Source organism: Pan paniscus, chromosome 8 (assembly GCF_029289425.2).
Source record: "Pan paniscus chromosome 8, NHGRI_mPanPan1-v2.0_pri, whole genome shotgun sequence".
Lineage (NCBI taxonomy): Eukaryota > Metazoa > Chordata > Mammalia > Primates > Hominidae > Pan > Pan paniscus.
Window position 1 is genome coordinate 14093699 of NC_073257.2, and position 21880 is coordinate 14115578.

Below are 21880 nucleotides of genomic sequence, written 5' to 3' on the forward strand. Positions count from 1 at the left end.
GGGGGTCCCCTCCTCTCATTGAAAGGCGGAGTGGGGTGAGGCATGGAGCAGACATGGCTGAGTGTGTAAGTTGGAACTCAGCAGGCAAACAAGTTTCCTCAAAAAAATTCGACTGTCTCTGTTTAGCAGGGACACAAGGCGCTCTTTTTGAAAGCCCTGGGAGTGGATGGATTGTGATTCATCTTTGTTATTTGATTATTCCAAAGGTATATTTGTGGGAGAAATGCAGGAAGGAAGGAGGGAGACGGGAGGAGGGTGCAGGGGTGAGCAGGGTGCCCGGGGCTGGTGTTTCCACCCAGTGGCATGGATTTGTCCTGATTGTGCTAAGAGAAGACGCTGCCTCCTTTTCTTCCTCCGAGACCCACGCATGGTCAAACAGTTTAAGAGGCAAACGCAATGCAGAGCACGGCACTGAGAGAGCTGCGTAAGAGAGAACGCAATGCACTCTTCCTCCTCATTGTCACAGAGTTGGCCAAACCCATTGTCCCCATTCTCTAGACTCCAAAACTGATGCCCTGGAAAGGCAGGAGATATCACAGGGTGCCCAGCGGGACAACCTGATCCCTGTTCAAGCGTGGGAACCACCCCAGACCCTTCCTTCCAGCCAACTGCAATCCCGGAGAGACGGCAGCCAGGAGAGCCTCTCACCCCCTCTCTTGGGTGCTGGGTCTGCAGCGTGAGATTAGATGGAGCTCTCTGTGCCCATCCAGGAAGCCTTGAGTTTCTGTTAATATGCAATACAAGCTTACAATAGAGGGAATCCCTCCAAAACACAACACACCATATTGTTTATAAGAGGCTACCAGGGACTGAAAAGTAAACACAAAAAGACAAACAAAGTCTTCCCTACACCCAGCAGGGCCAAAGAGATTTTTCCCTCTTTCCAATAAGCTCTGAGAAATGGGGTCCCTGCTCCCCACACCACAGCCCACACCTGGAACCCCTCCCCGCTGCAGGCTGCCCGGCCACCTGCTCCACTGTACTCGGCAAACACACAACTACATTTTGTTTGTTTTCCTCTCTGGGCCTCTGATCAAATTTTTAAGCACGTCCTCGTTGCTTTATTCTCCCTGAATTTCCTGGAAGTGCTAACCTCAAAGTACCACGGAAAATGCCTTCCTAGAGTACCTTTGGCCTGACACGGCGAACAGCAGCTATTTTCTGAGAAAGCGCATTCTTTGGAGAGTCTCAGTGTAATTGCACTGATTGTGCTGGCTCTGGAAACCTCAGAGCCACCATAGGTCTTTGAAAACCAACGAATATGAGTCAACACATTTTTGCAGCTAATGACGCTCTCTAGTTGATGAAAGCCGATGGCCCACATGGCCCAAATTACCACTATTTACTGGAGATATAAATGGCATGAACCTCAGGCCCCTTCAGGGAGGTTGCAGCCACACAGACCGACACTGGAGAGGTTTTAGTGTAATGCAGTCTCATGGCTTTGGAGTGAAAGGAACTGATTTTGGAATTTGTTAGGGTCGTGGGAGCTAGAAGAGATTTGGAGACCAGTAGATACCTCCGTTGTACAGACAAGAAAACCACAACCCCGAGTGCTTAGTCATTTGGCAAGAGTGAAGGTGAAGAGATGGTAGATCTAGAATGCAGTCTCCGCCTCACGGTCCCCACGCTTCCCAGGCCGCCATGTGAGCCCTGTTTGTGCCGCAACAGGATGAACGGTGCAGAGTTTGGAGACTAAAGGTGCACTGTGCTTTTAAAATAAAAAGGACGGCAGAAAAGGGGCTGTTCTGGGCTGTATTCGGCCCTGTCAAAATTCACACGTGGAAACCCTGACTCCCAGGACCTCAGAAGGTGACAGTGTTTGGAGATGGTGTCCTTACAGAGCTGATGAAGATAAATGAAGTCATATGACTGGACCCTGGTCCAACCTGCCTGGTGTCCTTATAAGAAGAGGAGATGAGGACACAGACACACACAGAAGGAGGACCCTGTGAGGACACAGAGAGAAGATGCCATCTGCAAGCCACGGAGAGGCCTCAGGAGGAGCCAGGCCCCTGGACACCTTGATCTCGGGTTTCTGGCCTCTATGACTGTGACAACGTGAATGTCTATTATTGAAGCCACCTGGGCTGTGGTCTTATGACAGCCCCAGGAAACTTATAGGAGCCAGCTAAATTATTCTCCACTTGCTTAAGAGAGGAAAACGTGTTGTCCGGGCTGCCACAGTGGTAAAGTCCTTCTCACCTTCACCCAGACAATTTCTCAATGATCCAGAAGATGCAAAAGAGGCAGGCTCGAGCAGGACTGCACTGCCAGGAGCAGGCCTCACACTTTCCCTTCCTGGGCGGCTGTCCCTCTGCCGGCCCTTCCTGCCATCCCTCTATTGTAGAACTGGTAAAACTTCCATTATTATTTTTAAAGCAAAAATAAAATAATTTTAAGGTCTTTCTTCCAATGACATCTCACCTGGTAACCCAGAAATGAAACAAGAAAACAGAGTGAGCACCTGAGGTGCCGGGGCCTGGGATTGGCTCCAAAAACCCCTTCCTGCCCCTCTGGTGGCCAATGGGCCCCAGGTCCAGCGATGGCCAAATCGAAGGTCCTGCCGGGCTTCCGGCTGTGAATGTCTCCGGGACACAATGTACCAAATAGACAGGTGCTCTGAGAAGTGAGGGCTGAGCTGGGCTTGTCAGAATGTGCTGGGAAAGGCAGACAGAATGGGACTGACTGGCCTTTATACTGCAGACATGGAGTCCTGGCCTCAGGAGGGGCAGCGTGACCACCCCAGGGGGGTGGAGTGAGGTGAGTGAGGCTGAGCGGCTCCAGGTGGCCTCCTGCGTGGAGGCCAAGCCCTCCTTCCACACGTGGCCTGAGCCTCCTCCCTCGCAGCCGATCACGGAAGCATACAGTCCCAATCCTGCCACCAAGTCATTATCAATCAGGGGTTAAAGGCTGCTCCTGGCCACTCCCACTCCGAGCAGGTGGCTCTGCAGCCCCCAGGATGCCCATGGGGGGAGCTGGCCTGGGGCCAGGAGCCTTTCCTTTGCAGCTCGTGGACTGCACTCCAGGGCAGCTGTGGCCCATGCCGTGTAAGTGGATACAGCCTCGGGTTTCACTGCACGCTCCCTCCTCTCTGGCTAGTTTGGGGCCCTGTCCTTGGGGCATTAGGGGCATGAAATGCCTGCATAGAGAGTGGGTGAAGAGAAGTGGGAGGCACAGCCCCAGTGCTCACCCCAGGGGGCCGGAGGGAGCAGGATCTGTGTGTTCACCTCACAGTGGCTCCAGAGAACATGGGCGGCTGTCCTGCCCGGCACTCATTGAGGGGCTGCCAAGGTCAGCTTCAGGGAACAGTCAATCAACACATCTATTGGGGACAGGAGGAGGGAGGGAAGGGCAGAAGAGGGCGTGAAGAGCCTTTTTCTGGCCTGGTCCTGCCCGGCACTCAGCGAGGGGCTGCCAAGGTCAGCTTGAGGGAACAGTCAATCAACACATCTATTGGCGACAGGAGGAGGGAGGGAAGGGGAGAGGAGGGAGGGAAGGGGAGAGGAGGGAGGGAAGGGGAGAGGAGGGAGGGAAGGGGAGAGGAGGGAGGGAAGGGGAGAGGAGGGAGGGAAGGGGAGAGGAGGGAGGGAAGGGGAGGGAAGGGGAGAGAAGGGCATGAAGAGTGGCCCTGGAGTCAGAGAGCACTTTCCTCTGGCCTGGTCCTGCCGGACACTCACCCCTGGCGGAAATGGAATGGATCCTTGTGGTCTTGGCAGGTATTTTATTGGCCTAGATTTTCTGTATGTTTTGGTTTTTACCTCCTGTGGAACGGAACCCTTAATTAATTCATTTGTTTAGTCACTCATTCAGCAAATGTTTGTCAGGATTTTTGAGGCAGAAACTGTATGTCACCCCCATGGTCTGTGCCCAGTCACTGTGGGAACATCCTGGGACATGGGGGGAGAGCAGTGTCACCCGCAGCTCCCTGCCGGAGACCCTGCCCCATTGCCGGGAGCACCGCGTCCTCACAGCCCGGGCCAGCACTGCCATCTCTGAATGCTACCAGACACCAGGTGGCTCATAACATTGGGAAGTGACTGTTTTAATCATTAATTACCAAATAAATGTCACTGTGCTGGTACAATATATGCGGTGATTTCTGTCATAAATTGACATCTGTAAGTCATAAATTGCTTAGTTTTAGCTGCTTTTAATGGCTGAATTTTCCCAAGCTACATGGTGCACACATTTTGGATCAAGTTCAAACTCCTCTGGCACCGGGCGCCTTCTGGGAACTGGCATGGACAAGGCAGGCAGCGGATTCTGACGGCGTCAGCAGCGCGAGAGGCACCCGACCTCTCACTAAAATGTTTGGCCTGCTCCCAGGAAGAGGCTTCCATGGAAAGCCAGAAGACCCTTTAATCAGAGAAGATTCTAGCCGGTCTCAAAGGAAGGATGCAGTTTCCGCCGTCGAAAATGGAAATCAAAGGAACGCGATGCTCTAATGGACTCGAGGAGGCCGGCTCCGTCTTGGCATTGTTCAGAAACATCCCGGCTTCTTCTCTGTTTGATTTCCAACAGGTTATTCCCAGAGGAACCACAGTCTTTTCTACCCAGAAGCCTAAAAATACATGCTTTTGAGAGCACTGCCCGAGTAGGTTAAGAATAAAGAAGGCGTTTGGAGCGCAGGGAGAAGACACTTGTGCTCTTCTAAGCACAGCGACTGTGGCAGGAATAACGAGCTACAGAGGCCACACCCGCACACGGGAAACGCATTTCCCATCGCCCCAAACACAAACCCTGCACCTCTGGCCTGTAAAGGAAGTCCAGGCTCACTTAGAACCGGTAGAATTCTAAAATTACACAAATCAGCAGAGGAGGCCTGTAAACCGGAGTCCAGAAAGTCGGCTGGTGGAGGCTGTGCAGGGTCGGAACCTTTCCCCAGCGCTCAGCTCTGCTCCGTCCTCTCAGGGGGCCTGGGTCCCACAGCCCAGGGCAGAGACAGAATCTGGGGTCTGAGTCCCCCCGGGTCCCCCAGGCTCATCTCAGCGGCCCTATTTCTCTTTCCCCACCCATCTGCAGGGCAGGCCCTGGTTCTGTCTCCGGGTGGCCTGTGCCCTAGGCTCTGGGCTTCTTACTCAGCTACTCAGCTCTCCAGCATCCACCCAGCCAGGGTCAGGGGTGGGCCTGTGGCTTCCTCATCCCTGGCGTGGGGCTCCCAGTCCTTCCCTGGCCCATGGAATCATCTCCTAGGATTAAATTCCCTCTGGTTTAAACGCACAGAGTCATTTTGTTCTCACGGTTGGGCTGTCACAGAACCATCAATGAATGCTGTCTCTTCCCTGGTGTATGCTGGAGATTAAAACTTCACTTAAAAACACACCAAGAACCTCTGCCCCAGTCTCCACTGTCCCCCAGCCAGCATCCTCCCAAGTTCTGCTGGTGACGCTGAAGCACAACTTTCTTCCCCCGGGGGAGGTGACTTCAGGGCACAGATGGCTTCCCTTCATTCTCCTGCCTTCCCCACAGCCCCCAACGGGACTTCAGTTATTGTGAGCGTCAGTAGGTCCTTTCTGATTTCAAGCAACATGTGTGTCCTGGGCCTGTTTTGCCTCTTATTTCTAGGATAGCTTTGTTTACACTACTAAAAAGGTATTTTTAAACATTTAACTTCAACTTTTCTTGTGGGTTCAGGAGGTACTTGTGCAGGTTGTTACCGGGGTATACTGTGTGACGCTGAGGTTTGGGATATGAACGATCTCGTGCCCCAGGTAGTGAGCATAGAACCGAATAGTTTTACAACCCTGTCCCCCTGCCCCCTCCCAGGGTCCATTGCTCCCATCTTTATCTCCGCGAGTATCCAATGTTTACCTCCCACTTACGGATCAGAACATGCACTATTTGTTTTTCTGTTTCTGCATTAATTTTCTTAGGATAATGGCCTCTAGAGGCATCCATGTTGTGGCGAAGGACACGATTTCATTCTTTTTGTATGGCTGCATAGTGTTCCATGGTGTCAATGTGCCACATTTTCTTTATCCAGTTTGCCGCTCATGGACACCTAGGCTGATTCCATATCTTTGCTGTTGTGAATGAACACAGGACTGCATGTTGCCTTTGTGGTAGGATGATTTACTTTCTTTCGGATATACAGCCCAGTAATCGGACGGCTGACTCAAATGGCAGTTGTCTTAAGTTCCTTGAGAAATCTCCAAATTGCTTCCCACAGTGGCTGAGCAAATTTACATTTCTACCAACAGCGAATAAGTGTTCCCTTTTCTCTGCAACCTCACAAGCATCTTATTTTTTGACTTTTTAATAATTGAAAAGGCATATATCTTAAATACAATTTGAAGCTCAATCATCCTTCGTAAGAGAAGTGGGGGCTAATGAAGTTTCAGGGAACTCATGTCCTGTGGTTTCTTGAAGTGTGAGAAGTTTGACCGCAGGGGCCATGAGTGTGCTCTTGCCAAAAATGAAGGATGGACTGGGGCTTCATTAAGAAACTGTGTCCCTGTGTCAGGTATGTGAGACTACAAGGCAGAGCTGAGGGCCTTATGAAAACACATATGGGCTGGGCGCGGTGGCTCACGCCTGTAATCCCAGCACTTTGGAAGGCCGAGGTGGTTGGATCACCTGAGGTCAGGAGTTCGAGATCAGCCTGGCCAACGTGGTGAAACCCTGTCTCTACTAAAAATACAAAAATTAGCCAGGTGTGATGGCGTGCGCCTGTAACCCCAGCTACTCGGCAGGCTGAGGCAAGAGAATTGCTTGAACATGGGAGATGGAGGTTGCAGTGAGCCGAGATCACACCACTGCACTCCAGCCTGGGTGACAGAGTGAGAATCTGTCTCAAAAAACAAAACAAAACAAAAAACTGAAAACATATATGTTGTGCATGTTAATGAAAGAATGGGGAAACATTTGAAAATAAGAAATTGTGTTTTTCTTTGTCTGTGTTTCATATATTCTGAATTATCAGCTCTTAGAGATTAGGGTCTGGAATCCTTCAATTCCTCACACTGTTTAATATGATGCTCAAGTGACGAAATTCCCAGGATGAGGGGGCACCTTCCCGTGGCTGGGAAACGAGGACATGGCTTCAGGGCTCCATGGTTTCCTTTCCTCTTCACCCCACCAAGAGCACCTTCAAAGAAAGCCTTCCTCTCAAACAACAAGTCTTTTTTTTTTTTAAATTTCTTTACTGGGGGACAAATCCCTTTGCTTGAGGGGGTTCTATAAGAGGAAGGGGATAGATGCATTGTGTAGGAAATCTTGGATTTGTGTTTCCACTTTTCTTGGTGAAGCAATTCCCAACTCTACCCCGTGCCAATTCCAGAGTCCCGCCAGCAAAAATGCTCTATGTCTTCCTCCTTGTCTGCAAATATTCCCTTCCCTCTTACTCCCTGCTGGTGCTTCACAAACTTCGCTGTGCATTCGAATCACCTGGGATCTTATTAAGTGGAGATTTCGACTCCATGGTCTGGGGAGGGCCTGAGCATTTGCTTTTTTCTGTCTCTTTTAGCTGTCGAGGATGCCCTGATGTCTGTTCTCACATCACATTGCGCTCCAAGTACCCCGGCTGCAACCAGAGCTCAGCAAACCGGGACCAGAGGGCACATCCACCCTGCCTGCCCATGTCAACAGAGTTGTGTGGGAGCCAGCCGGCCCCCAGGAAGACCCCAGATCTTCCTGCCCCCGACCACAGCCCTGTCCCTGGAAGCATATGCTGCAGACACTTGCTCTGCTGCAGATTTTCTGCACAACCCCTCCTCAGGGGGGAAGGTTTGGTACCTGAATGAGGCATCTTTTGACCTCTACTCCTATCACTATTTTTGGTGACCTCAATATTTATGAAGGTAATAACTTGGTCTTTAATCCAGACAATTTTTACCTCCAGGAATCTTGTCCTGCATCTCACTTTTCTTCTTGAGTCCTGTGGTCATCACCAAAACCTGTCCCTCCTTGGAAACCTCAGTTTAAGCATCCCACTGTCCGAGGGCACCTCTTTCCTTCCGTTGCCTCAGTTTCAGGTGCCCAGTCCATGGCGCCCCCGTCTTTGCCCAGTCACCATGTCCAGTCCACTGTGCTCCCATCTTTACCCAGCCACTGTGTCCAGTCCATGGTGCCCCCATCTTTGCCCAGCCACCACCTCTCGTCTGACGCCCCGTCCTCCCCTTGGTGCTGGGCTCCTGCCTGTCCCTCCTCTGTCAAGTGCACCTGGACCTGGGAGTGACCTTGGAGTGACCTTGACCCTGGCAGCTCCAACTCTCAACCCATCTCAGGGCTGCACCGGAGCCCTTGAAACCTGGCTGGAGGGAAACAGCAAACCCTGCCACCTGGAGTCGCCTAAAATTCACAGCCACAGTCCTCCAACAGGCCCCACGCTTCCCGCCAGTCCAGCACATTTCCTGGTTAATTTATAATTCCGTTTTCCCAGGCAGCTATTTTGCAATTTCCAGGCTCAACAAAGCCTCCAACAGTTCTTCACCTTCCTAATTCCGAGCTGTTGCCCACATTTGTTTAGTTTATCAAAAGAACTTCTGGGCCGGGTGCAGTGGCTCACACCTGTAATCCCAGCACTTTGGGAGGCCCAGGTGGGTGGATCACCTGAGGCCAGGTGTTCGAGACCAGCCTGACCAACATGGTGAAACCCCATCTCTAATACAAAATACACACACAAAAAATTAGCTGGGGGTAGTGGTGGGCATCTGTAATCCCAGGTACTCTGGAGGCTGAGGCATGAGAATCATTTGAACCCGGGAGGTGGAGGTTGCGGTGAGCTGAGATTGCGCCACTGCATTCCAGCCTGCGCAGCAGAGGGAGACCCTATCTAAAAACAAAACAAAACAAAACAAAATCCATGTTCTTCCAGCATCTGTGGCTGCCACATTCCCTGCCCTCCTTTTAAAGCAGCTGCAAGCAGCTGAGTTCTTAGCCTCAGTGGCATCACCCCAGGCCCAGCAGTGAGCGTGGCTTCCACACTTTTCATGGAGCAAAGAAGAAAGGAGCTTCCTGGACCCCCTGACTCTGGAACCCTCACATCTCCATCCTTCCCACCCCCAGGCTGTGTCCGGGCACCGTCTCCCCGGAGAGACCCCGCATGCCCCGTCTAAATCCACATCCCACCTCTGCCCCCCTCCGTGGGTGCTCAGCCCCCGCGTGCCCCATCTAAACTCGAATCCCACCTCTGTCCCCTTCTGTGGGTGCTCAGCCCCCGCATGCTCCATCTAAACTCGAATCCCACCTCTGCCCCCCTCCGTGGGTGCTCAGCCCCCCCGTGCCCCATCTAAATCCGCATCCCACCTCTGCTCCCCTCCGTGGGTGCTCAGCCCCTGCATGCTCCATCTAAACTCGAATCCCACCTCTGCCCCCCTCCGTGGGTGCTCAGCCCCCCCGTGCCCCGTCTAAATCCACATCCCATCTCCGACCCCTCCGTGGGTGCTCAGCCCCCGCGTGCCCCATCTAAATCCACATCCCACCTCTGCCCCCTCCATGGGTGCTCAGCTTGCCTTATTTTTCTTCAGAGCCATGACCACTTCCCAGCATAACATGCATGTGTTTCTGTTTTATGCATGGATGTTTATGTTCCATGAGAACCAACACTGGGCTGGTTTGTTCACGTTTGGACTCAAAGCCTGGCACAGGTACATCTGGTGTCTGTGTCTGGCACTGCTTTTGAGGCTTGGGAAAGGTGGATAAAGTCTCTCAATCGCATCCCCAGTGCTGAGACAGTCCACGTACACATCCACGTGAGGGTTTAAGACACTGATGCACTTCAGCTGCAGGGACTGTCAAATCCAAGCTCAGGAGAGAATGATGTGGTTTCCAAGATAAATGCCAGATACTTGCTTCTCCCCACCCAGGACTCTGCTGCTTTTATGGAAATACACATTGCTGTGGGAGAGGAAAGAGGGCTGAACAGATCATGTTGCAGTGTGGATATGGGTTTTGGCTGATAAGGGCTGTGATCACTGGCTCTTGGAGCTGTCCCCGACAAGGTGTCAAGGGTCCTGAGATGCTAAGGTGCGTGATGAGGTCGGAGTCTCTCTACGATCCTGCAAGTGACACGGGTCACATTCCCTGGGGAGGGTCCTCCAGAGGCCGGTCCACTGGGTGGATGCCTGGGCCCCCGAGATAGGGGACTTCTCTTCCACCACTGGCCTGGCTCAAAGGACAGATGCCCTCTGGAGATGTGGCACTTAAGCTACCGTGACAGGGGATGGGTGCTGACAAGCAGATCCTAGTTCAGATTTTGACACAAGACGGTCAGGAGGAGCCTGGGCCGGTGGGGGGTGGTGCTGAGGTCAGCGGTGGAGGAACAGGGCGAGAATCACACCAGAAAACAAATGCCTTGCTCAGCGACTCCACAGTCCTGCCCTGGGTTGACTGATGATTTTAGACATTTTAAGAAATTTCATAGGGTTTTCTGTAGATTTGACAGGTCTTTTCTTGTTGGAGCAGGAAGTAAAAATGATAGGACTAAGCAAGGAAAAACAGTTTATAAAGAGGAGCCCACGCTGCCGTGACATTCTCATCATCGCTAGAGATGGGCGGCTTCTCAGAGGCATGTCCTCACCCTCGGGGGAGCAGCGGGCTTCTGATTGTTAAAGGACCCTGGGCTCTGCATCAGATCTGAGTGAGGAATCCCACTGCGTGGATGGCAGGTGAAAACTGTCAGTGTAAACAACCTATTTTCATATCTAGGACAAAGGTTAAGATGTGAGATTTTCGTCTTCCAAGGCCAGCTTGGATTACTTATCTAACAAATCCTAAGATTCCCAGACTAGTCGGCTCCCTAATGCATTTCTCTAAAAATTTCTGAAAAGAGAGCCAAATGTTTGTGTTTTTCTGGACCCCCCAACTGAAGCCTGTTCCTGAAATGCAGCCTTGAAAAGAATGGGATCTACTTTCTCCCTTGTTCCTGCCAAGAGGTCAGGAGTGATTAATTAGAAACATTATTTGATCAAAACCACATTCGTTTTAGTAAAAAGCAGCAAGAGTTTAACAACTTCTTTCACCCATCACATGCAGCAGAAAATCAGACGAGAAGGATGCATTTCAACTACCCTGGTGCACCCTGGGTCATCACGAGGCGCACCCTGGGTTGTCACACACGCGTGAACACACGGGGGGCACCCTGGGTCGTCACGCATGCGTGAACACACGGGGGGCACCCTGGGTCGTCACGCACGCGTGAACACACGGGGGGCACCCTGGGTCGTCACGCACGCGTGAACACACGGGGGGCACCCTGGGTCGTCACGCACGCGTGAACACACGGGGGGGCACCCTGGGTCGTCACGCACGCGTGAACACACGGGGGGCACCCTGGGTCGTCACCCACGCGTGAACACACGGGGGGCACCCTGGGTCGTCACACATGCGTGAACACACGAGGGGCGGGTTGGATTGGAGAGTTCTCCTCTAGCAAAGCTGGAGAGTCTGGCAGTCCTGGAAAGTCCAGGCAATTGTAAGACTGCAGTCAGGGAAGTCAGGAAAGGCAGAAAAAGCCACGCTCTCGCCCAGGCAGGCGAGCAGGGTCAGGAGCCGAGAATGTCGGAGCAGACGCAGCCTCCCAGGGACTGTGGACGGTCATCTGTCTACACCGAGCCCTAGACTGGGCAGCTGGCTGTTGCAGGGAGTTTGAAGACCTGCAGGAAACCCTTGCCTTTGAATAAGGTACACAGAGAGAAAATGTCCTCTCTTCCAAATACCTCTTGCCAAAATGCAGGGCAACCTTGCCTCTCTTTCTCCAGTGAGGGCCTCGTGTACTACAGACTTGGGTTTCTAAATACCTGACCTAGAGTTTCAGATCCGCACTCACCGTCCAACAGAAACGTAACGTGAGCCACAGGGGTACCACTAAATTTTCTAGACTCTCAGTAAAAAACACAAGTGAAATTAATTTTAATAATAAATTTTATCATCCCAGTATGTCCAAAACATGATTATATCAACTTGTAATCAATATAAAGACATCAAGGAGATACTTGAAATTCATTTTTTCTTTGAAATGTGTTGTGTGTGGGTCACTGGCAGCCCCTCTCTCTCCAGACCTGCCCAGCTCTGAGTGTGTAATTGGCACGTGTGCCCTGGCTGCGGGACTGGATGTCATAGACCCAGACAACTTGTGCTTCAAATGCAAGGTACAGAGACATGAATTTATTTTCATCAGTCCCAAACTTGCTCATTTCCTTGACTGCCTAGTTTTTTGGAATTGACTTCATACAGCATTCAACACATTCTTCAACAACTATTTCCTGAGGGTTTATGATGGGCTCACCACTGTTTCAAGCACTGAAGATTTAACAAGACAAAACAAAATGAACAAAAGACCAAATTAGACCCCTTCTCTGTTCACCCAGGCTGGGAACCATATGATCATTTCGGAGCCTTTTCTTAATCCCAGATTTGGTGGAGTTGCCGGAACCTGCCAGTCCCCCCCTCTTTCCACCTGGTCCCCCGTGCAGCTGCTGGGCCTGATCCTGGATGCTGATAAGAGCTTCCTAAATCAATCTCATGCACCGTACCCTAGAACTCCCCCCAGGTGGAGGTCTGAGAGGCTCCTCCTGCCCGAAGGCCTTCAGGGGCTCCTTGGCACTCAGGATCCTCCCGATGTGGCCTAGAGCCGCTTTCCCCAGCACCGCCACTCCCTCGGCAGCCACTTCATGCTCACTCCACTTCCCCTCTCCCACTCTTGCCCATGCAACCAGGATTGCCACATCGTGTCTTTGCTCCTGATGCCTAGAAGCCCTGGAAATATGCAAATCAGATCCTGCTAAAATGCTTCTGTGAACTGCAGTCACCTCTGGGTGCAGCCCCAGCTCCCGAGCTCATCGCCTCCCAGGAGTGGTCCTGCCTCAGCCGGAGCCCGTCTCCCTCTGGCCATTCCCACTGCGGTTCTCTCTTCCCCCGCCGCGTGTCCTCTCTTCTCAGGGACCCTTGGTTCTTCTGCCTGGAGCAGCCCCTCTCACCCAGCCCAACCCCCTCCCAAGCCCAGTCAGCTTTTGTTCACCTTGAGCATTCACCTCTGGGCCCCTAGATCTGGCCATTCTCCTGTGAGCGTTTTCGGCTCATGCTGCCAATCCATGTCCCTCCCAGCCCCCATCACATGAGGCCCTCATCACTCTTGCAGCTGCCGTTTCTTTCTGGCAGGGAGGGCAGAGACCTTCCTGTCTCAAAAAGTCGCAGGACACAGAGGTTAGGATAGGGGCTCTGCCATCAGACCCTCCTAGTTACAAGCCTCACTCCATCACTGGGACAAAAGGTTCCCAGCATTTCTGAACCTGCTCCTCAAGTGTGAGACAACAAAATCTAGCCTGTCAGGTACATGCGGTGTGCTCATGAGCTGTCTCCCTGGAACTGGCTCAGTACATGCCATTTACGATCTGTAATCGCTCATTTATCTCCAGCACCTGTGATAAGGCCTAGCATATAGTAGGTGCTAGTGAATATTCCTAAAAAGGAGAATGACACCCCCCTGGTTGGAATACTTCCTGGAGCCTGGCTTTCGGCATTAGGCTAGACCTGAATTCAAATCATGGTTCTGCCAGTTACCAGCCTGCCATGATGGGCAGGCCACTTCACTTCTCTTTGCCTCACGTTCTTCAGTAGGACAGCCAAGGTCAGGCCTCTGCCCTTGCAGGGGTCTGGGGAGGCCACCGCATGGGCTGGAGACAATGCAGGTAACAGTGGTATCCCTCATGGCAGAGACTCAAGAAATATGATTGAAGTTGTTATTACTATTCTTCCTCTTCTTCAATTGCTCCTTCAACAAGTGTTTCCTTAATCTCTCAGCCAGAAAGAAGCACTTCTCATGCTGAGCTCCCGCACCCCGTGGCACTGTCTGTGGTGAGAACGTGGTCTCCCTAAGGTGCTGATGTGAGTCCCTGCATCCTCCACACGTGACCTCCCGCACCCTTTGAGCTGTCCAGGGTGAGAACATGGTCTCCCTAAGGTGCTGACCTGTGTCCCTGCGACTCCCCAGGTGACCTCCCGCTCCCTTTAGAGCTGTCCATGGTGAGAACGTGGTCCCCCTAAGGTGCGGACGTGTATCCCTGCATCGTCCCCACAAGATCTCCCACACCCTTCAGATCTGCCTATGGTGAGAACGTGGTTGCTCTAAGGTGCTCACGCGTGTCCCTGCGTCCCCCTCATATGACCTCCTGCATCCATCTCCCACATCAGATGCTTGCTGCTGGCTATAGCTTAGCTTAATCATCTTATCCTCCTTGGCCACTTAATTATTAAGAGGCCACTGATGAAATTTTGTTGAATGAATATAAGGCCACTACTATAATCACGCCAGTTTATGGAACAAACAGAAAGCTGACATGAGGAAGAGAGAGCACTCCCTGTCTCTATAGGACATTTGATTTTACTTTTATTATCTTTGTTTTTTTTTTATTTCTGCCTTTAAAACAAACCCAGAGGTTTGTAATAATAGCAATGCCTTTTGCCTTAACAGCTCTTAGGGTCAGTGGGCCGCAGGGTGAATTCAAGATTCCCGTGATCTCAATTCATCTACTTTCTAGAGAATTCGAGCAATGGCTCCTCCAGCGATTCAGGCCTGGCCTTGGCCATAGACCTGCATCCCACCTGGCCTGGGGGCCGACGTGCAGCAGCACCAGTGCCTTCCCCTCCCTCCCGCGCAGGGCTCTCCGCTCTCCTGGCCTGGAATGATACCATTCCTGTCCTTCTGATTACGCTGGCACCAGGTCTTCTGTGAAATTTGCTTGAGAACATTTTAGGTTCTGGACCTCTCATTGTGCTCTGGCCTGTAATTTGCCCCACGATCATCTGTATGTCTCTCAGTCTACAACTTTGGATATATTTATGTGCATTATTCTGGTTTCTTTATACAAAAGACACAAGAAACCTCTTCTTGTGTCTTTTTCTGTTTTAATCTAATTCCAGGAAAAATCATTGCCTGCAACACAGATCGAATGCGTCTTCATGAACCACTATAAATACGCGGGTATGCATGTAATGTTATGCCTCCCCTCCCCCTTCTCTAAGCACGCTGTCTTCTCCGGTGCTGTCTATCTTTTTAGATCCATGGATATACTTGGAATTTCTGAAATGGAACTGAAAGTGTCCACAAGAGGAGAAGAGGCTGAGGGGAGGCAGCAGGGAAAGGGGCCAATCTCTTGGGGGCCTTAGAAGCAATTAGGGAGCATTTTTGAAAGGCATCTAACTTCTGCCACCCAGGACAAGAGAGATTTGAATACTAGAATTTGGCCATCTAGAATAATTTACCTTACTCTGTCGAGTGAGGGCAAGCAGCTTTTTCCTCCTGTTTTCCACAATTTGTCCTGGCTGACTATACACTGTATCTGTGGTATGCCAAAGACACTTATTTCATCAAAGTATTAGGAATGAGTATTTTATCCGAAGAAGATTCCTGGAAAGAAGGGACATTTCGGTCATCTGTCTTGGAGGTTCGGTGTGTTCACGCGCTTCTCCGCGGCGGGCAGCATTGCCTGCTCTGGTCCTGCCTGTAACTCTGCACCCCACCCTATCAGCCATCACCGTCTCAGCTTAACTCTGCAAGCAAAGGAAGCCAGGATCGCAGAGCCCTCCATGTAGGCTGGTCTGAGAGGGACAGAGTTAAAATATCTTAATACTTTTCTCATCGTTACTTCTCCTCTAGGTTGAGCTCAGTCTAGCAAAAAAAAAAAAAAAAAAAAAACAAAACTCCCCTGTGTACAGTGAGTGTGTGTGTATCTAGTTGAGAATATTTTGTAATTGTTTGTAAGATGGTTTACTTCCTGTGAAGCTTTCACTCTCATGTCACATACCCAGGGTTAGCAGTTGTTGGATTTGCCAGGGACAGACCCAGCTTTTGTCCCCGGTACCATGTAATTTCTGCCAACATCCCCTTGCCCACTTAACAGCGTCCTGGTTTAGAAAAGGATTCATATTTTCAGTCTACACATGTGTCTCCTTTAAAGAACGGTACTAAGAAACTGTTCTTTTTTCTCTTTCGTTAGCAATTCTAATTTGTTTTTCCAAGTTGCTACTCTAAAGACCAGGTACCATGAAATCCTAATTGCTTTCCCTCGATAGCTGTGCACACGAGAAAGTAATTTGGAAATAATGGACAGCGTTTTAGTGGTTACTGTGGGGAAAAAGAAGTGCATTCATTTTTCAGTAGAACAATTGTATGTGATTCGGTGATGTATATTTTCTAATAGCAGATGGCAGATTCAAGGAGAGAAATTGCAACTCAAATCATTAGTTAAAAAATGTGTGTCACTTTGTTAGATGTGGTGATTGCATTCTAAACTGGAGGCTGAATTATACACTGTTTAGTTTTACATATCCTGTTTAACTCTTCTATATGTTCTGTTTATCTACATATAACCATTTTAACTGCGAAATTCCATGCATGTATATGTTCCTTTCTTAAATGTGTGCTTCCATATAACTACATTCTTTAAAATTCTAACATCTCGCTAAAGCAATTTTTATGAACAGAAAATAATGTCACTATAATTGACTTAAAATTAATAGGAAGATCAGAAATGAAGAAGTATAAATATACAACACACCTGTCAGGAAAGAAAATAAAAACCCTGGGGTTTTAGAAATACAATGTAAGTAAGAATTCTTAATTGTATTCTCTTTAGTTTAGACTTCAGAGCAGACTTAGAATTGTGAAAGTTTAGAGAGCGAAGGACGAACAGTAGGAAGGCCAGTGGGCACCCGTGTGGGTGAGGCTGAGGGTGACTGGGGGTCCCTGTGATGCTCAGAGGAAGTCTGTGGGTCCTCCCCCCACCGAGAAGCAGACCTGCACACACTGATGCCTGTGCATTTGGAAGATTGGAGTCTGGTCTTTTGAAAACCTGCCCGTCCACTTCAAATCCTTTTCCAAGAAGCCTGAGATGACCCAGTACTTTCTAGATGCTCTTTCTCCCAACGTCTTTGAGCTCGGAGGCGTGAGCCCAGTGCGGTGGGATGGGTGGTGCCTGGATGTGGCTGTGGGTGTTGGCTTTAGCATGGGTCTCTGCACCTTGCCCAAGGTTCACATTCCAGGTCTGTCCCTCCCACTCTCCCAGGCCAGGGGACCCTCACTGGCCACAATCCTTCCATCCATCTGTCGGGACCCAAAGCAAACTGCCCCCACTCTGAAGAGAAAATGAAAGGACGGTCAGCCCCTGCCAGGCGACTTCATGCCAGGACACAGGACGTGGCCAGGCATGGAGGCTTCGTGCTTGTGCCTCTTAGCTCTGCCCAGGTGCCTCCACAGCCCTACCAGGGCACTGCTGACTTCGAGGCTGCTGATGCTCAGCGTCTTGGAAGCAGACCTTTTATCCTCTCTTCCTCACCACTATCTTCCTCACAAGGATTCATCCACTGCCATGCGCACAGCAGGGGCTCAAAGAGCGTTTGTTGAAGGAATGGGAAACTGAGGAATGGATGGTTATGTGCCTCACTCGAGGCCAAGGTGTTTAGCAGCCAGACAGGCCTGGGATCTGATCCTGACTCCTCGGAGTGCCCTTTGCCTCCTGCCTGCGGGAGCAGCTCAGAGACACCGTTGATGGCACGGCATCACCCCATCTGGAGCAGCTCGATTCTTGGGAACCTGTGTCACACAGCAGCAGCTGCCATTCTCTCTAACTCACAGGAAACTTAAACAGATTCACAGGAAACACAACTGAAGAATACTGAATCATCTCAGTGACCAGCGAGAGACGGCGCAGTGCAAACCACCCGGGGAACAGTGTCACCTCGCAGGGCCTGAGCCGCCACTGGGGAACCCTTGACATAGCTGAGGAGTTTCAACAGAGGCTTGGCCAGGCCTCCGCTGTCCTGACTCTGCCCTGGTGTCCTATATCGGTCTAGATGGAGCCTGGGACCACGGCTGCCAGGAAACGCTCAGCGGGGAGGCGGAGGGAAGGAAGGGCTCCTGCACCAGCAGCACAGAAAAGCAGCACCGATGGTCCAGCCGGAGGGGCCTCAGCGAACACACGGTCCAGCCGCGGGGGCCTCAGCGAGCACGTGGTCCAGCTGCGGGGCTGTCTCCGCAGACACTGGCTCCCCACAACCAAACTTCTCACCAGTCAACCTGCCCACGTGAACCCAGAAGTCTGTGGTTTTAGTAAAAGGCTATTTGCCAAGTTAATAGTTTAAAAAATACCAAAAAGATGAGAGAAGAAAGAAAAGAAAGAAAGAAAAGAAGGAAGGAAGAAAGAAAAGAAGGAAGGAAGAAAGAAAAAAGAGAGGAAGGAGGAAAGGAGGGAGGGAGGAAGGAAGGAAGGAAAGAAAGCTGGAGGTCTTCACATGGAGTTAAAATGTCACTGTTTCCTAAGGAGTTTGGAGACCAGGCCCTTGGACAGGTAAGCAGATCTGATTCACTGACACTGGGCCCAACTCCTGAAATGCTGACTTTTGAATCTAAACTTCTGTGTGCATATATCTATATATCTCTATCTCTATCTATCTATCTATCTATCTATCTATCTATCTATCTATCTATGAGCTAAATGGACAAAGCACACACGGCAGAATCCCCCATTTGTCTTGAGCCTCTGTGGCTAGTTCAGTTCCCCAAGTGAATAAGTTACGATTTGTATGACGACCTGGAAGGATCTGAGACAGGAGATGCGCCCATTAGAAGGCGAGGCGAGATGGTGAGAGAGAGACACAGAGAGACAGAGACAGAGCGGGACAGAGATAGAGAGACAGAGAGAAAGAGAGACAGAGACAGACACACAGAGACAGACAGAGAGAGACAGGGATATAAAGAAAGAGACAGAGACAAAGAGAGAGACAGAGTCAGAGAGAGACAGAGATATATAAGGAGAGGGACAGAGAGAGAGAGAGAGGCAGAGACAGAGGCAGAGAGAGAGACAGTGACCAAATGAGAAAGTGGTGGCAGGGGAGAGAGAGAGAGCGAGAGAGAGAGAGAGAGAGAGAGAACTGGATCCAGAATGTACCCAGTGGCCTCCAGCAGCGGCTGCTTCTTTGCTGTTTCTTGCCCGTTGTGTGGCACCAGACACACACCCTGTGTCATGAACCCCCAGCCTGCAGAACGTGAGCAGCAGGAGGCATGTAGAGAGGATGGGCAGCTGGGGAGCAATCCTCTCTCATTCCCAGAGGGAGCGTGGCTGGTTTACCCAACACCTAACGAGGTCAGCAAAGGTTGCCTCTGGGTTCCGACTCCGTCCATTTTTCAGCTTCTAATTTTATTCTTAAATTCTGCTCTGATGAGCTGCAGAGGAGGAGGCCTTTGGAAGTAAGCATTTCTATATTCGCACCTGTCTCATTTTTAGAAATTAAATGCAACCATTTGTCATATCTTAAAATCAGTTTAGGGTTTAATTGGCCATAAATTTGATCATATTTTGCCTTCATACTCTAGACACATAGAAATTATTTTCTAAAGTATCATTTTTTAAAAAAAATGTAATACTGCTCAAAATACTATGATATTATGCTCAAGACTTTCTTATAAATGACGTCCTAAAAGAATGGCAGCATTTGGCACTGCTTGTTTTTTATCCCTACATTTTTATACTGCCTTGGGACATTGACAATTATTATTTAAATCAAAAAGGAAACCAAAAATAATTCACATTGTTGGTCACTGTTTTCTTCCTTGAATAAATTACTAAACCATGTCTGGGAACTTCCATTTTGAAAGTAGCAGTTTCTCCTGACATGAAAACTACATATATTGATTTTTGGCACCGAGAACAAGATTTGTTGTCTCATTCACATACAAACATATATACGTTAAAATTACCTTAAAACTTCAGTATAATTTAGAAGATGTTAAATGCATCCACTTATGACATATCGATTTGTGCGGTTTTATTTTTTAACAGTATATGTTGAAGTTGAGTGTGCCACTATTTAAAAATGTTTGCAGTATGGTGAATATACACTAGGATTTAGCTCGAGACTGCTTTTTTTTAAGATGTACTAAACACATGTGTTTGCTTTGCTGTCTCTCCCCCTTGGCGGTTGCTACCTGGGCTGATTAACCACGGCTTTCTCCCCTTTGCATCCCCCAGCACCTGCACCTGCGAGGTGCTGGGTAGAATGCCCAGTGACAGTGGAGGGGAAGCAGGACGGGCACCATGCTCACCGCACGGCAGGAAAGGCCTCCCTCCCGAGTGTGTCTCTAAGCCTGGTGGCTTCAGGATTTGCTGATTTCTTGGTGAAGCCTCAGCTGAAGCACAGACCTTTTGCCTCAGATCATGTGGCCGTCTTAAATCATTTCTCTCACCAGAGACTCTCATGCCCCCTGGCCTGTCACAGCAGTGGGTGAGTCAGGAGGGCACAACTATGGGAGAAGATGGGGATTCTGACAGGCAAAAGACCAAAATGAGTCCTGCTAGTGCTTCGTAAAGGCCTGGGGGCTGGTTATTGTAGTGGCTGGGAGGACGGGGCAGATAGGAACCCACAGGGACAGGGGGGCGCTGGACCTGAGTGGGGACACAGAGAGAACACCGCATGCTGGAAACTTCCAGGAGGATGGGAGCCCGCATCCTGGAAACCGGAGGACTTGAGTGACAGGTGCAGGAGAGGCTGCTGCTCCAATCATCTGAGAGCACAGTCTGGCCAATGGGGAACTCAGGGCAAACACCTGCTGGGCTTTAGGGTCTCCTGCCTCCCAGACAAAACCTGTCATTGGGTCTTCCAGTTTCATGGAATTGAATTGATTCCATTTATTTATTCCAATAAATAAATATCGAATGATGTGAAAGAATCAGCATTTCTAAGAATAATTTTTAATGCACTCAGAATTAAGGTGGAGTTAAAAGAAAGCCCACTCTAAAGTTTTTTCTTGAAGGCCCTCGCATTTGAACATCTGCCATCCAGCAAAGGAGACACACACTTTACTGCAGAGCAAAACTGGGATCATACTGTATACTTTTAGAAGTGTAACTTTTGATCTATTTTTACTTTTTTTTTTTTTTTAAAAAAGCCTGTATGACAGGTTTTGTTTACAATTTCATGAAAATATTTGCATAGTGCTTGATACTGATACTATAGTTTATTTCAATCATGTTTGTGTTCTGTGATATTTTCTCATTATAAATTTAGGAAGTAAAACAGATAAATGGTGTGGAGTTGTGCAAAGCAAAATCACCACTGGGATTTGAAATGTTTTTCTGCTGCAAATGAGTAAGAATTGTGGATATTGTGGCAGCTGCAGTTCCTGAGGAGCTATGAAGCCAGATACATGGGTATCAGGACTCCCTCTTTCATCTCCCCTTTTCTTTAGTTGCAGAGGTGAGAGTGCAGGCGAGCAGGCAGATGAGTATGCAGGTGAGTGGACAGGTGAGTGGACAGGTGAGTGTGCTGGTGAGTGGACAGGTGAGTGGACAGGTGAGTGTGCAGGTGAGTGTGCTGGTGAGTGGACAGGTGAGTAGGCAGGTGATATGCTGGTGAGCGGACAGGTGAGTAGGCAGGTGAGTGTGCAGGTGAGTGTGCAGGTGAGTGTGCTGGTGAGTGGACAGGTGAGTGGACAGGTGAGTAGGCAGGTGAGTGTGCAGGTGAGTGTGCTGGTGAGAAGGCAGGTGAGTGTGAAGATGAGTGAACAGGTGAGATTGCAGGTGCGTGTGCAGGTGAGTGGGCACCTGTTTATCTCAGGTCTCTACAGGGCTGAGCCAGGCAGGCATCAGGCAGCTATGCTGTGACGCCACCAGCATATAGAAGAGGGAAGATAAAAATGGCTGCAGGAGGCTCTTCGGGAACTGACGGTGGGTGCCCTTTCTCGTCCATCTGAATGACTGTGAGGGTGTTTGTTTTGTTTTGTAGCATGTTGGTTCGTATAGAAGAGACAAGTGCCCAAGTCTTGTCATTCTCACTTATAAAATGGAAGGACCACCTCTGCACCATGCTGGGCTGAGTACTGACTGGGTAGGATGTGGGCAGAACTTGGCATAATACTGAGCCCTCAGTAAATAGTAGATAAAGA

At 50.0% G+C, this 21880-nt stretch overlaps 2 protein-coding genes across 3 annotated transcripts in view; one reads left to right on the top strand and one right to left on the bottom strand.

Annotated features, from left to right (window-relative positions):
* The window catches only part of LOC130540511 (putative uncharacterized protein ADARB2-AS1), a 30675-nt gene extending 21289 nt beyond the window's left edge, over nucleotides 1-9386 (top strand). Inside the window, exon 2 of the mRNA XM_057298798.1 lies at nucleotides 7469-9386. Coding sequence (XP_057154781.1) covers nucleotides 7469-7785 — 317 coding nt within the window. The 3' untranslated portion in view covers nucleotides 7786-9386. The remainder of the gene's footprint in view (nucleotides 1-7468) is intronic.
* ADARB2 (adenosine deaminase RNA specific B2 (inactive)) overlaps nucleotides 1-21880 on the bottom strand; it is a 568492-nt gene that overhangs the window by 382982 nt on the left and 163630 nt on the right. The window lies entirely within an intron of this gene.